General features: G+C 48.2%; 3 protein-coding genes across 3 annotated transcripts in view; 1 reads left to right on the top strand and 2 right to left on the bottom strand.

Annotated features, from left to right (window-relative positions):
• The window catches only part of Mesd (mesoderm development LRP chaperone), a 7,361-nt gene extending 2,021 nt beyond the window's left edge, over positions 1 to 5,340 (bottom strand). Inside the window, exons 1-2 of the mRNA XM_021167441.2 lie at positions 4,961 to 5,340; positions 1,469 to 1,701 (exon numbers count right to left, since the gene is read on the bottom strand). Of these exons, the coding sequence (XP_021023100.1) occupies positions 1,469 to 1,701; positions 4,961 to 5,146 (419 nt within the window). The 5' untranslated portion in view covers positions 5,147 to 5,340. The remainder of the gene's footprint in view (positions 1 to 1,468; positions 1,702 to 4,960) is intronic.
• Positions 5,341 to 10,995: 5,655 nt separating this feature from the next.
• LOC115031558 lies at positions 10,996 to 13,364 on the bottom strand. Its single transcript, XM_029480097.1, has one exon. The coding sequence runs from the start codon at positions 13,336 to 13,338 to the stop codon at positions 12,727 to 12,729; it is 612 nt and encodes a 203-aa protein (XP_029335957.1). The 5' UTR covers positions 13,339 to 13,364; the 3' UTR covers positions 10,996 to 12,726.
• On the top strand, positions 13,020 to 15,793 carry Tlnrd1 (talin rod domain containing 1). The gene has a single exon (XM_021167817.2). The coding sequence runs from the start codon at positions 14,089 to 14,091 to the stop codon at positions 15,175 to 15,177; it is 1,089 nt and encodes a 362-aa protein (XP_021023476.1). The 5' UTR covers positions 13,020 to 14,088; the 3' UTR covers positions 15,178 to 15,793.
• Positions 15,794 to 16,245: the final 452 nt, after the last annotated feature.

The raw sequence follows: 16,245 nt of genomic DNA, 5'->3' as shown, positions 1-16,245 counted from the left end.
GAGCAAGCCAGGGGAAGCAAGCCAGTAAAGAACATCCCTCCATGGCCTCTGCATCAGCTCCTGCTTTCTGACCTGCTTGAGTTCCAGTCCTGACTTACTTGGTGATGAACAGCAGTGTGGAAGTGTAAGCCGAATAACCCCTTTCCTCCCCAAGTGCTTCTTGGTCCTGATGTTTGTGCAGGAATAGAAACCCTGACTAAACCATGGTTTTTGTTTGTTTCCTGATAAATGTTCTCACATAGCCCAGTATGACTTCCTAAGAGGATGACCTTGAACTTCAGATCCTCCTGCCTTCATCTCCCAAGTGCTGAGTTTACAGGTATATGCCACTCACTGTGCCCAGCCACTTTTTATGTTCTGAAGTCTCAAACTGGCTTTGATGAGAAGGCTAAAAGCCACTGCATGGAGCAGGTCCTACAAGATGCCTCCTCAAGGGCCCGCAAAGATTCAAGGGAAGCAGACAGAAATCCTAACCTCCAAGGTTAGCAACAAGCACTCAGTGTATCCCCATACATTAGTGCCCAGGAAGAAGAAAGCAATGGCATGGGTCTGGGTGACACATAAAAGTGTGCCCACAAGGCATGATGCTGTGCTCCTAAGCAGCAGACCATCAGAGAACAGTCATCACCAAGATATCTGATGGAGTTACAGAAAGCATTCTTAGCAACTCCTTCCGTTCTTTCTTATCACTTTCTTACTCAATTAAGATATGTAAAGACTTGGGTTTTTGGAACTATTGTTAAACAGAAAAAAATAGGCTCTAAAAAAAAAACCCCAAAAACCAAAACTCAGTTGGATGGGTAGGGAGGTGAGTGTGGGAAGGACAGATTTAGAAGGGGGTATAGGATGGTGAATATGATAAAATATATACTGTATAAAATATATATAAAGTAGAACCTTTCATATTGTAAGAGTTCCAACTTTAAGATCATATGGCCTTTGAAAACAGACTTGTTCACTTTCGTTTTATTAAGCACGTGTTACAACCACAGGTGTCAACACAGCTACACCATGAACCGTGGAGCTCTAACTCATTCATTCTTCAAAGAGACTAAGCAATACCATTTTTATTCTGATGAAGCAAAAGTTAGAGAGATAAGAGACAAACCAAATTTCCAAGACAAGACAAGACATTAAAACAAACATACTAATTTGGCCAATAAACAAACAAGTAAACCATTGTTTCAAGAAAAAAAAATTAAATAAAAGGATTCATAGACAGGAAAGGCCCAAGGCCTTTGGGAAGACTGCCAAAAAAGACACCCTGCTTCAGCCCCAGAAAAATCCCCAGCACACATCCAGGTGATGTGGCCAAAACTGCAATCCCAGTGCTAGAGGCAGAGGTGGGAGGATCTTTTTAAGTGTGAGGAGTGAGGCCAGCTGGACTAAATGGCCAGAGCTAAAGTGAAAAATCAAATATAAACCCCAAATGCCCACAAAAATGACCTAGTATAGCTTGGGTCTTTACCTCTGAACGTCATAGTTGGCGTTGAACAGGCTACCCTGCCACAGGCTGGTGATCTCCTCTGTCTCCTTCTCGGTGGGGCTCCCAGACACAGTGACAAACATCATCAGAGTCTTCCCTTTCTTTGTCATTTTCAAGATGCTTTCAGGTTTGCCTGGGTCTAGCTTTGAGAAGTCGATAGGTGCCGAGGGTCTCTTGTGTTCTGGAAGGTCTCCTTCTTCTATGTCATCATCTTTCTGTCAGGAGAGATGATGACATTAACCTGTCATCAGAGACGCTCTCTGCACTCGCACAGGTTCTGCCCAGGATGTCAGACGCAGGGGCACACCACCAAACTACTACACAAACAAAATGTCCAAGGATATGCCCCTTGACAATACTTAGGGGTCCTGCGTCACATAGGTTTCTATAATGTTCTTATTTCCAATTTAATCTCAATTTAGATTATAAAAACAGCCACATTCTGGTGTGGTTATAGACGCTACCTAGCAATGAAAATCAAATACACATACAACAGATCTCAAATATAGGTATAACGGCTAAGGGCTATACTCTCAGTGACTCCCAGTGATCTCAAGGAGAAAGAGAGAATTCAAGGCCAACTTAAGCAGTTTAGCAAGACCTTACCTACAAACACACATGGGGATGTGGCTTAGTGGTAGAGTACATGTCATATAGGGGTGAGGCCTTGAGGTAAATCGCCAACACCACTAAGACAATTTTCTTTTTTTTTTTAAATAACAGGTGCCAGGCATAAAAGAAAGACATATTATATAATCCCATTTATTTAAGGTATCAAGAACAAGTAAAAATAATGTGAGGGGACAGGAATTAGAACACTGATTGCTTCTGGGAGGATATGAGATGGGTCTGACTGAGAAAGAACACAAAGGAATCTTTTGGTGTGATGGTCTGCAATCCCAGGACTCACTCCATTCTGTATTTCAATAAAGTGTAGGTTATCAGTGACAGAGGACATGTCTAGCAACCCCAAGGTCCTGGGTCCTTGCTTCCAGCAGAGCAAAACAAGCAAACTCCTCATGATGCATCCTTAAAACCCACAATTCACTGCATGCAAATGTTCAACCCCTATACTTCTTCTATGTAGTGGTGTGTCCTAGCAATTCTGAAAACACCTGTGAATTTTAGGAAGGAGCAAAAGTGTAGACATGCGAAGGATGACTATAGCAGATTCCTCACTTGGGGGAAGATGCCACATGGAAGCAGGAAGAGAGCACCCTGTGGATACTGACTGGAAATGCAGGCACATTGATTTGAGAGGTACCTGGATGAGTGGGTAGATAAAAATATTAAGACATAGGTTTCTTGTTTGTTTTCTGTTTTGTTGGTGTTTTTTTTTTTTTTTTGAGACAGGGTTTCTCTGTGTAGCCCTGGCTGTCCTGAAACTCACTCTGTAGACTAGGCTGGCCTCGAACTCAGAAATCCGCCTGCCTCTGCCTCCCAAGTGCTGGGATTAAAGGCGTGCGCCATCACTGCCCGGCAAGACATAGGTTTCTTAAAGAAAAGCCTAGACACCCCATAGAAAACAAAAAGTGAAGCCTTAAATATCTTTTTTGCCTCAGCAAGAATCACTCATATAACAACAAGTCGGAATGACATGGACATCAACCTGAAGCAATTCTAGGGCCAAATCTGGAATAATATGAACATCAAAATAATAGTGAGGATTTATAATTCTCCAAGTCCATATTAACATAAAGAAAGAAAAAGGATATCAGTAGAATATCAATAAATAGTTAATACATGGAATAACTAATAAAATAACTAATAAATGGAAGAACGTACATAACAGACAGAAATAAATAATCCCTAAAGGGGATGGTAAGTTGGCTTGGTGGGCAAGGCGCTTGCCTTGGCACACATGATGGATGACCTGAATTTAATCCTCAGGGTCCACAAGGTGGAAGGAAAGAAATGACCAACTACATCCAACTTGTTCTCTGACCTTCATATGCATGCTGAGGTACATATATAGGCACAGAGATCTCTACTAGACCACACTCACAAGTGTATTTGTATTAAATGCAGGGAATGTTAATCTGTTGGTCTCTGCTGTTCAGCTCAGTACACATCTCTCTAATAGACTCTCCTGTCCTGTCTAAAATCAAACCTCCTTCCTGTTGCCTTCTGACATTCCCACACAACACTTCCTCTTTATAAGATCCAACCATTTTTGTTTCTGTTTACAATGGTTATTTCCTACCCACTTGTTCTGACAGATGTCTTGCTCATCTCTGTGACCTCCTCTTCCTCAGGGTCTGAGCACTGTCCATGGCTAGGTCTCTCACAAGGCAAGGTTCACTTTAGCAGGTAAAAAGGCATTTATTTACTAGAGTCCAAAAAGGACAGTTGGAAATTGAAAGGAGTCATACCCACTCAAATCTACTCTAAATTTTCTTTCCAGAATCTCACAGTGGAGCCCAAACCAGTTTGAAATTTACTATGTAGCCCAGGTTTAACTAAGGCTAGCCTCCTCCACTAGTCTCTTAAGTGCTGGAATTACAACCTTGCACTACCATGGCCCCACTACTCCAGTTCTTCTGTTGGGTACAGAGAACAAGAAAACAGGAGTCCCCCCTTTTTAAGTCAAATCCAGCAGGTGGATATTTTAAATGTATGCCCAAAAGTCTCACCCCCTTCCAACAATATAGTTATCCACAAGTTAAAAAAAAATCAGCATTGGAAACAAACTCTGAAAAGTTCTCTTGCAGAGAACCTTACACAGTGAATATAGCTATGTGTGTGATTCCTTTCCATCAGCTGTGCCAATCAAATACGACAGTACAATCAAGGGCTGCAGTGTACTTTTGAACAGGAATTCCTCCTTAGAACCTTTTGCATACCCCAAATGCAATCAAGTAACAGATCAGAATTCAGCCTCTCACAAAACAAGTCCACTACTCCCATCAATGAAAAACGTGAGTTGCATATGAGATATGCCTTAGTTCCCTTTACCAGTAAAATAAATCCACCCACGAAATTACAAAAGCCCCAGCAGGAATATATACCAAAAGAAGTCGGAAACCCTCTATATTTGGAAAGATCTCTATCAAAGCTAAAAAGGTTGAGAGACCACCTTAGAACCCATTCACTCCAGAACAGGAGGAGGAAGGAGGGAATGCTCTTCAGGAGCGCTCGCTCCCTGTTCGCGGCTCACTGACCACCAAGATCAATGTAGAGACCCCCGCGACATAGCAAGGAAAGTAGGGCTTGACTGGTGAGAGTCCAAGTGCTGACTGGAGTGGCTGAGGAGCCATGGTAGCGAAGGACCCTGGGCGAGAGGCCTGAGCCGTGGTGGAATGAAGGGAGACGCGGGAGTCAACGGGTACTGGGAGACATTTCAAGAAAGACCCTGAGAGGGCAGCGAGCGGGATCAGGGGGCAAAAGTCAGAAGGTCAAATGTCCGAGAGGGTAAGGGTTAGGAGAAAAGGGATCTGTATGGGAGATGCTCAGAAGTGTGCGGGCGACACAGACCTCCCACTGCTCCAGAAGTCGCGCCATGTCGGCATCGTTGTAATCGCGGATATCCTTCTTTTTCCGTGGAGGTGGGGTGGCCTCGCCCGGAGTGTCCGCCGCGTAGGCATTAGGAGGAGGGAGCAACAGAAGGTCCGAGGCACACAGAAACAGTAGAACCGCGCGCAGCCACCTGGAGGCAGCCATGTTAGCAGCCTAGCGTAACGGACGGCCCAGCGTAACGCACAATGAGCCTGCGCAGACTGCGTGCGGAGTCAGGGCGCCGGGGCCTCACCCCCACCGCGCCCCCGGCCTTCCAATCCAGTCCCTAAGCGTGTTCTGCGCAGAACTAAACCCAGTACTTGACCCCGTCCCACCCAATGGCTCCGCCTCCGAGGAGTCCGTAGCCTACCACACCCCGCCTCGTTCTGGTTCCTCCTGTCCGGACCTCATCCGGTAGCTCCGACCCCCTTGGCTCCGCCCACAACTGCGTTCCCTTGGGGCTCCCAAACTCAGGCCCCTCCCTGTCATCGAGCCTTTCACCACTTGACTCCGCCCCTCAGACGCGGTCTCCTGACTCCGCCCCTAGGGTCCCACCTCCTCACCAGACTCCGCCCCATAGCTCTGGGAGCTCAACTGGCTGGGGACCAAGGGTTCCTCCTCCTGGTTCCTCCCCTTGCCAGGCTCCGCCCCGCGAGCTCCGCCCCTTGGCCTGGCCAAGCAATCTACCCTAGCTGGGTCCAGCCCGACTGTGCTTTCTCCACTGTTTGGGGGTTTTGTTAGAAGTCAGCCCTTTTGTCTCTCATTCTCTAGCCAGGGTCTGAAAGTTCCCTCAGGGTTTCAGTGACAGAGTCCTCGAAGCCTATGAAATGAATGAGATGGAAGATATGCAAACTACCTTGACCCTGAGGCCCTTTTCGGGGTGTGGACTTTCAACTACTCTCCCTAGTAATTTCTAGCAAGAGCAAACCACCGGCTGAAAGGCTAAGGACAGCTGGGGCAACTTTTCTCGAAGACTGTAAATATAGGGTCTATTGTTATTCTGCTCCACAGATGATTTTCGACCCACCATTCTTTCAATATCGCTGTCAATTAAACTGAAAAAAAAAAACCATTTAATCGATAACCACTTTTATTGTTTAAAATAGTTCCAGTCTCTTCTGATTTCCATCTACCACTGTGGCTTTAACCTATAGGACAAAACCACCCTAATTTTGTTTTCTATTTTACAAGATTTTGACCACTAAGATCTTCAAAAATAAAATACTTGGGGTCAGATATACTTTAAAGTTTCCTAAGCTTTAAGTGGCAGATCTGATTTCTTTAAAATTTCAAATTATATCCTAAGACATGAAACCTTGGTGTAGTTGGAAAATATTCGAAAACTATACCTTAAGTACTGACCCCAAGGTGTCACATAGTGCATACAATTTATTTCTATATTTACAAATGTATCTCAAGAATGGGTTTTCAATGTTTATGTCAGCATACTGTGTTAATTACTAAGCATACTTGGGTTCTTGAGAGTTTCATCCCATTACTATTTTTTAGTTTTTCTTTTGTTTTTTGTTTTGTTTTGTTTTGTTTTGCTTTGTGGGTGTCTTTTGTCTTGTTTGTTTTCTCAAGACTGGGTTTCCCTGGCTAGTCTGGAACTCACTCTGTAAACCAAGCTGACCTGGAATTCAAAAGATCTGCCTGACTCTGCCTCCCAAGTGCTGGATTGGAGGCATGTGCTACCACAACCATTCTTCACTACTACACCAGTGTTTTTGTTTTCTCTCTCATGGTCATTATTATATTACTATTTTCCCTGTCTTTTTCTCTATACTATGGATGGATACCGTTAATAGGTTTCATATAGTGCAAATCCTTTACAAAATGTTTAAGTAAAAGTCTTTCTTATGACTGATACTTCTTTCTCAGAAGTAGGTGGAAATTGAGAGATAAGAGTGTCCTGGGTTCAGCTGGGCATGGTGGTGCACGCCTTTAGTCCCAGCACTTGGGAGGAGGCCGAGGCAAGCGGATTTCTGAGTTCGAAGCCAGCCTGGTCTACAAAGTGAGTTCCAGGACAGCCAGGGCTACACAGAGAAACCCTGTCTAAAAAAAAAAAAAAAAAAAAAAAGAGTGTCCTGGGTTATCCAGCCTTCTTTGTCATATGGCCCCATCACACAGGTCTGGAGTTTCTATCCTCAAGGTCATCAAAAGTTCCAGGATGGCTATTGGTACTCCAACCATCAGATGGAAATGGGAAATAAGTCAAACTGAAGGACGAGCATCCTATTCGGGAATTGTGCATTGAGCTACCCTCTCTGAGAGGGACTGGGAGTAATTATTTAGCTGTATTTGCTACCATCTCAAATAAATTTAGGCTTGTTAGGAAAGCATAAAGTGGAGGTTAAGAAAAGAGCTAACTAGCAATGTGAGCCTTATTGACCTTCACTCTAAGGTCAAATGTGGTGTGCATTTATTCCCACTGTAGTAAAGTAGCTGATTTTTTTCCATATTCATACATGGATATGAATAAACACAAGGACATTTTCTGTTGACATTGTACAGAAACAACTCATAAGAAAAAGGAACTTTTTTCTCTTCTTTTCTGAAATCATAAGGGAAATGTCATGAGCCTTCTCCCAGGGGCACATTGCTCCACCCCGTGGCTTGGAGCTCTGTCCTGGCACACTCATGCTAAAAAACATGCACAGCTGTGGCAGATCATGTGCTCTGCAGGGCGGGGTCACCCTGGTCATTCATTCTGCCAACTGCCAAGGTAAGGTTTAGAAAAAAATGCTGGTTTTCTTGGCCCGAGATATCTAGTTACAGAAAAATAAAAAGTTTTTTTTTCTCTGTTCTTTTCTTTTTTAAGTATTGTACCACAATTGTTAAAACAAGTCAGAAGTTTCAGGGCTACTGACTGTCATCTGAGGAGGAAACACATCTGGCTCCTACTCCATTGATCTGAAAACATTTGGAGCAACTACATTTTCAACATTTGACAGACTAAGTATATTTTGGTGTTTTGGAACACTGAAGAAACTTTTTTGTCTAATGACTTACTGTTAGGCAGGTGAGACATTGACAGGAAGGTGAACCTGAAGTCCTTGGTATCATACAGGAGGGTTTGCAATAGCAGAGGGGCTAAGCCATCTACAGTACACGCTACAGATTCCAGGTCAGGAGCTAAAGGGGCCATGATAAATGTCTGTACTTAGTCTGTACTTATTTCTTCTTCTTCTTCTTCTTCTTCTTCTTCTTCTTCTTCTTCTTCTTCTTCTTCTTCTTCTTCTCTCTCTCTCTCTCTCATTCTCTCTCTCTCTCTCTGTGTGCGTGTGTGTGTGTGATATTCACGTGAAGGCCAGAAGTTAATACCTAGTGTCTCCCTTCACTGATTTCCACTTACTAATACAATAAGGCAGGTTATTTTCTTTAAACCAGGAGTTTACCATTTCTACTCATCTGGCTAGATAGCTTACTACAGAGATTCCCTTTACTGTCTCCTTGAGGGCTGGGCCACCCAGCTTTATGTAGATCCTAGGAACCCAAACTTTGATCCCCATACTTGCTCAGCAAGGGCTTTACCCACTGAGCCATCTCCCCAGATCCTGCCCCTATATTTGTTTTAAGTCTTGGAATTATTCAAATGGGGTCAGATATATGGTATAGCCATGGGATGAAAATATGGACCCAGGAATCCAGGACACTTTCTTCCCTGATGTCTACCATGGCGCCATCAGTGAGGCTTACAGCATAATAACACTAGTAGCCATATAGAAAATAGTTTCAAGGTCTAGCTAGAGCCAGGAGAACTCAGATGGCCCTGGAATTTGAACCAGGTCTGAGGCAGTGCAGTATAGAGCTGTTGAAGAGGAGCCGAACATAAAACTGTGTTCGGTGCCTAAATGAGGGGCCAAGCTCTGGGTTAAATACTCAGGCCAAGTGCATCCTAAGTTTAATGAGAGCATGAGCCTGGGTTCATGCTGGCCTACATTCTCCACAGCTAAGGAGTAAGAACAACACCTTCTAACACTACCTTGCATGAAACCTTGCATGAGCAATATCCAAAACCTGGATGACACTGTCATCAATGACCCCTAGGACCTGGTAGGAGCCAAACATTAACCCTTTAAGAATCGAATTGTAGGGGGCTGAAGAGGTAGCTCAGTGGTTAAGAGCACTGACTGCTCTTTCAAAGGTCCTGAGTTCAAATCCCAGCAACCACATGGTGGCTCACAACCATCCATAATGAGATCTGATGTCCTCTTCTGGGGTGTCTGAAGACAGCTACAGTGTACTTACATATAATCTTTAAAATAAAAAGAACCAAATTGTGGGACAAATGGATTCTAGTAACACTGTCTGACGACTATACAAGGCACTCGGATGGGAGCATAGATACTGCCTCTGTTCTTCACAGGTTAACAGAATTGTGGAGGGAGCCAAGCCAGTAGTCCCAAACAGTATGGCAATGGCCTCAACCAGGTTCTGCAGACAGCACAGTAGAAACGAGGGACAGCCGTGCCCAAGTGTGTCTAAAGGTCCAGAGAAGCTGTGTGTGAGGCAGCAACAGCCTGAGTTAATCTGTAAGTACTGACCACCAGGTATCGTGACCAGGAATGGTTAGTGTGGCTGCCTATGGTCCCTAAATCCTGGGATTCATCTTTATTTTCCCACTGGCTGGTGGAATAGGCTATGAAACGATCATCTTGTGCAAGCAGCCTTACTATGGTACCAGTGAGGCTGATAGCAATCGTGACATCATAGGATACCCTGGGAAACAATTGGAAGAAATCCCCACTCTCCTAGATACTAGCTGAATGCTCCAGCATTTGTGTCAGTGTCTTCACTGGGCCTGTGCACAGCTTCCTTGCTCACTACAGAAGCAACAGAGAAGATAAGAAACTGAAGGCCAAAGTCTTGCCCCAAGTGTGTTACTGGACAGGGTCAGAATGTGCCAGAGGGCTAGAGAATATACCAACTATGGAGGATCGTCTTATTCCATGGTGATTCTGCACTCTAGCCAGTAAGGGGCTCTTATGTACCAATTGTGATGGGGAATAAAAAAGGGATGGGACCGAATCCTTCAGTTGTAAATTGTTCTTCTTCAGGAGAAGTGTTATTTGTTGTTGATGATTTTAGGGTAGGTCTCGCCTAGCCCTGGTTGCTTTAAACTCCTTACATAGCTGGCAGATGATCTAGAACTCCTGATCCTGCTGCCTCTATCTCCCAAGTGCTAGTATGTGACACTACGCCTGGCCAAGGCCGATACTCAAGAAGGAGAATGAACCAAGATGTCTGCAAATGTGTAAGAAAGCTCATCTGAGACCACTGTCCACCTGTGAGTACAAACATAAAACCAAGAAACACAAGTCCAAAGTTACGATATGGCCAAGACTGCTCCTTACCAACCACTGGGTGGCACTGTATACCACAGACAGCTTGGTTGCTTGTCCACAAATTCTGGGGGTATACCTTGAATGTCTAAAGTATATACAAGTAAATATTATTTCCTATAAAAGGAACATTCTGATACGTTATAGCACTGATTAATCTCAATGACATTATGCTTAATGAAATAAGACAGACACAAAAGAACGGAGTGCTTCAAATAATCAAGTTCACGGATGAAGTTGGTAATGGCCAGAGACTAGAAGAGAGAATGGAGAGATGTTATTTCACAGGTAGAGTGTCAGGGAAGATGAAACTTTTCTGAAGGTGGATGGTGCTGGGCACAGTACCAACCCCCTCAAAAAAAACAAAACAAAACAAAACAAAACAAAACAAAAAAACCTCCCAACCCCCATTCCCTACCCATCCAGCAGTAACAGCAAGAGCAAGGTGAGAAGGAACAGGGAAATCTTAGATTTGGTTTCCACTGCTTTGGTTTGCAGGTCACCTCGATTTCCCTAGCACTGATCAGAATGCATAATTCTGCCTAACATGACCAAAAAACTTAGTATGCAGTACTTTGTTTGTTTTAGTTTTTTGAGACAGGGTTTCTCTGTGTAGCCCTGGCTGTCCTGGAACTCACTCTGTAGACCAGGCTGGCCTTGAACTCAGAAATCTGCCTCCTTCTGCCTCCCAAGTGCTGGGATTAAAGGTGTGCACCACCACGGCCTGGCTAGTATGCAGTGCTTGATCTGCTGTCCATTTTTGTCCTGTGCTTTTACTGAGTAAACAGTAACTGGGAGCACTTGTTTGGGAACCTTCCCTTCCGGGACTCTAATCTTCACAAGCAGAGGCTGCTCTACTACAATCTAGAGTGTAAGCGCAGTGCCTTGAACAAGGGCTGGCACATGGTAGATACCCAGTGTTTGAGCTGTAAGTGAACAATGGCAGGAGGAAAACAAGAAAGAACCTGGAAAGATCAGTTTAGGAAGAGTGACACTATCTGGAAAACGAAGCCTTGGTGGCAGGCACCCTTGCCTGCTGAGCTATCTTGCTTGGTCCCTCTCTTAGGTTCTCAGAGTTAAGGAAACTATTTTTTAGAATTAACTGCTATTCCTGGGTTACCATGGAGGAAGCAGCCCTATAGAATCACTTCTTGTTAAGAGAGCCATTGGTTTTACTGGCTTCAGTTTGCAGAGACAGTTGGTTCACCTAGAATCTAGAGCATCTGCAAGGGCATTTTTTTAAATTATTATTTTTGGTTATGAGTAGGGTGGCTATCCAGGTTTTTACCTGTTGTTCCTCATTAACTTATATTAATAACTTGACTCATAATTCATTCTGTAAACTATTGGGGTTTGGACGATAAATTTGAGGCCATCCAACTTATAAATAACATTTATAACTGGCTTAAAAATGTAGGACGTGGAGGTCCTATGAAGAGACAGAAGAACAAACATTTCCATTGGCTGAGCACACACTGGCTGTGCTGGGCACCAGCAGAAGACTTCAGGGCTGTCGAGAGGAGAGAGGAGAGTGCTTTACTGGGAGGAGGCCCAGGTGTTCCAGGAGTTTCTGGCATACAAGGTCTGCACAAAGAAAGGGAGTGGCTGTGACCAGTGGGGTTAGGGGACCTTCTCTTTTAGCCACTGCTGTGGTTAAGAGCCTAGGGAGTCACTTAGTCCACCTGGCCACAAGGCCCTATGGCACAGGCCTACAATCACCAACTACAGACCCTGAAGAAGGATCACCAGAAGTTCAAAGCCTGTCTGCACAGTTAAATTAATAAATAAAAAGTACAGTAGCTCAAGGTCCTCCATTTAATCAATCCCTCGTTACAGGGCGGGGAGCCATCTGGGCCAGCAGTTTCTCAGCCTGTAACCCAGAGATAATAGTGTTTACCTCCAGAGACTGGCTCTTTACTTAACAATGGTTGCTATTATTCCATTATATAGATGGAGTCAGGAAAGGGTGAGCTGCTGATCAAGGCACATTCGAATTCTAGCCAGCTGGAACCGAGGTCACCTTACACTACCTGACTACACTAACTTGAGAGAGAAAACTTGTCCAAGGTCACACAACTCCTAAACGGCTGGGGGGAAGACCAACCTCAGGGAGGGTCTATCACTGAGTCACACAAGCTGTGGGGACTCGAGCGTGATCAGAGCTCCTTTTCACTGTTTCACGGAAACCCACCCACAGGAGAGGGTCGAACGCAACAAAGGGCGGAGGAGGGCTTGCAAAAGTCATCGAATCTCAGAGGTGATTGGAATCCGGAGGCGGATCCAGGGAATAATGAGTGGCATCCTCCCCAAGCAAGCAAAACAGATCACCTTTTACACTAGCTCTCTCGGCAGGGAGGAAGCATCGAGTCCTGGGGCACGCTGAGAGCTTACGTAAGGCCACTAGCGGCTGCGCCCCGGTGTCCCCAGGGTATACACAGCGCCTGGGCGCGGAGCGAGGGCGGGCCTTCCCCACCACACACGCTTCCCAGCCTCTCCGGATGCAGGGACCACCGGCCCCTGGGCCGCAGCGTCGAGGCTGGGCGCGGCGTCCTCCCACGGCCCCCAGCTTCCCGGGGGAGGAGCAGCGCATCGCGCAAGCATCCGGGATCGGCGGAGGGGGCGGGAGGAAGGGCGAGAGGAGGAAGCGGGATTTAAACGAAAGGCGGTGACGCCACACAAAAGATTCCTATAGGCTCCGGGGAGGTTACGGCCGAGGTGGCGGCGGCGAGCCGGGGGCGAGGCGGACGCCAGGAGGCGAAAGCCGCAACCGTGCGCGGGCAGGCGGGTGTCCCCTGGCCTGCGGTCTCCTCCCTTCCTTTCAGTTGCTCGGAGGTCGCTCGGAAGTTGCTGGTTGACAAACATGGCAGGAGTCCGGGCCCGGGTCGGCCTCCGCGACGCCGCGCTCACCTTCTGAGCCGACCACCCTGGGGCGTCGGATGCGCGGGGCCCGCAGGCTCTGCGGGGAAACACAGATGGAATCTCCACGACAGCCGGTCGCCGGCCGCAGGCCATTCAGGCGGGGAGGGCGTGCCGCCGCGGCGCCGGGCCGCGCACTCTGAACCGCCAGGCGGGAAGGCGCGGCCGCCCAGCACCCTGCGTTGCAGCCTCCCGCCCGACTGACTCCGCGCGGCCGCCACAGAGCCAGCCACGCCCTCGGCCCAGTGGCCGCCCAGCGCCCTAAGAGCCGGAGCAGGAGATGCGGCCGCGCGCCCCCGGGCGTCAGCTCCGGCCGCCGTCGCCAGCCTGTACCGTCTGGCGGGGTCGCCGCCCCTGAAGCCCACGTGCGCTGCTGAGCCGGATCGCCGCAGCGCAGCGGCTGACAGCAAAGCCTGCCGGGGCCGCCGCCCGCGCTCCTCTAGGAGCAGAGGATTTTGATTTCAAAGGAAGGAAGGAAGGAAGGACAACTCCCAGCCTCCCCGTCCCGCCCTCTCCGCTCCGGCGGCCCGGCCGGCCATGCCCAGGAAGGTGGCGACAGCCCGGCAGCGGGGACTTTTCTGGTAGGCTGGTGAAGAGGGGCGCGGACTAGGAGTCTGCCGTGCCCCGGCTCACGGTTCCCGCGAGCTACACAGCGCCCCGAAGAGCTTACCGCGGGCTTGGGCCCGCCCTGCGACGCCCGGCCACCGGCCGCCGCCACCCGGATCTCTGTGCCCGCCGCGGTGGGTGGCATGATGGTGCGCGGAAGGCAGCGCGGCCCTGGCCAGCTGAGTCGCGGCGGCGGTGGTAGCGGGCTCCCCAGCGGCATGCCAGTGCCCCCTGGGCGCGATGGCTAGCGGCAGCGCCGGGAAGCCCACTGGCGAGGCGGCTTCTCCGGCTCCTGGGAGCGCCGTCGGCGGGGCCAGCTCGCAGCCGCGGAAGAGGCTGGTGTCTATCTGTGATCACTGCAAGGGCAAGATGCAGCTGGTGGCCGACCTGCTGCTGCTGTCTAGCGAGGCGCGGCCGGTGCTCTTCGAAGGCCCCGCCTCCCCTGGCGCTGGTGCGGAGTCCTTCGAGCAGTGCCGGGACACCATCATCGCGCGCACTAAGGGGCTGTCCATCCTCACCCACGACGTGCAGAGTCAGCTCAACATGGGCCGCTTCGGAGAGGCGGGGGACAGTCTTGTGGAACTGGGCGACTTGGTGGTGTCGCTGACCGAGTGTTCTGCACATGCGGCCTACCTGGCAGCCGTGGCCACCCCGGGTGCTCAACCTGCACAGCCAGGCCTTGTGGACCGCTACCGTGTGACACGCTGCCGCCACGAGGTGGAACAGGGCTGTGCTGTGCTGCGAGCCACCCCACTGGCGGACATGACCCCACAGCTGCTGCTGGAGGTGTCGCAGGGCCTGTCTCGAAACCTCAAGTTCCTGACGGATGCTTGCGCCCTGGCCAGTGACAAGTCACGGGACCGCTTCTCCCGCGAACAGTTCAAGCTGGGCGTCAAGTGCATGAGCACCAGTGCATCCGCGCTGTTAGCATGCGTGCGCGAAGTGAAGGCGGCACCCAGCGAGCTGGCCCGCAGTCGTTGCGCGCTCTTCAGTGGGCCCTTGGTGCAGGCGGTGAGCGCTTTGGTGGGCTTTGCCACCGAGCCTCAATTCCTGGGTCGCGCAGCTGCCGTGAGCACTGAGGGCAAGGCGGTGCAGACCGCCATCCTGGGAGGTGCCATGAGTGTGGTGTCGGCCTGCGTGCTCTTGACCCAATGCCTCAGGGATCTGGCGCAGCACCCAGATGGGAGCGCCAAGATGTCGGACCACAGGGAGAGGCTGAGGAACTCGGCCTGCGCCGTGTCTGAAGGCTGCACCCTGCTATCTCAGGCTTTAAGGGAAAGGTCTTCACCCAGGACTTTACCGCCAGTGAATTCCAATTCTGTGAATTAGCACTCCCCACGCTCCACCCCAGCCCGCAGCCCCCATACTGTTTTCCACCCCAGGCTAAAGGAAGACACTTAACTCCTACCCTCTCCATTTATACCAAAGAAACCATAGGTGATCCCCCTCCCTCATGTTAAATGCTCAAGAGGAATTTTCCAGAAGGCAGGGCCATGCACTCACTCATCAAGTACTCAGAGGGCCTGGGTGTCCACCAGCCCACTATAGGGACTCAGACACAGAGAAGATGGGTAGTCTGCTGGCTGCAGGGTTAACCCTACACACTCGAGCCCCTCAACTCAGTTTGATAACTGGCAGGAAAGAGGTCATGGGCTCATTTCTTCCTTCTTTTTAATTAATGAAAGGTTACCTCAGTTTTCCCTCCTTTAGACATGGATGTAGCTACCTTTTTGTATGTTGTTATTTTTGTTGAATTAGAGTATACATGGTGTGAAGAAGAGTATGACTTTGCCATATGATTTGCAAGTGGGGGGAAAGCTACTGTGAGCGTGTGTTTTATTTTTAAAATTACACTATAGAGTGATTTTTCCCCCCCAATGTCAAGTTTTTACCCTGCATGTACTGGAGTATTTATTTCATCTATTAAATTGTTATGTTTCTCAGATGGCTTTTCGCAGTTACTGTCTTTTCACTAACTGTGCATGCCGCCTGCCATCTGTGGGAAGGAGCTGTGGGGGAAAAGGTTTACATCCGTTGGCAAGTGAATCCCCAGTGCCTAACCACTTCCACTTTTCCCTCTGGTATTATTCCTCTGAGCATCCTTGCACCCTAGAAAGACAAATGTATGTGATCTATTTTTAAAGGCAACCAAAATGTGATTGGATTATGCAGTGCTTGGGGGAGGACTGGGGTTTTTTTCTTCTTCCCTCTAGTTTTTCTGGAAAGTAACCTAGCTCTCTTTGTCCTCCACTCATTTCTCTATTATAATGAGCCATAGTTCAGGCTTACTGAAGTCTGATTTGTATTCGGCCTGTCATTTTCAGATTAAAGTATTTTCTAATACTGTGTGGGGTGCTGCCTTGCCAGCTCACAGAATTTTGCATGGGACTTAACAGC

Source organism: Mus caroli, chromosome 7 (assembly GCF_900094665.2).
Source record: "Mus caroli chromosome 7, CAROLI_EIJ_v1.1, whole genome shotgun sequence".
NCBI lineage: Eukaryota > Metazoa > Chordata > Mammalia > Rodentia > Muridae > Mus > Mus caroli.
This window is presented reverse-complemented; position numbering and strand designations above follow the sequence as displayed.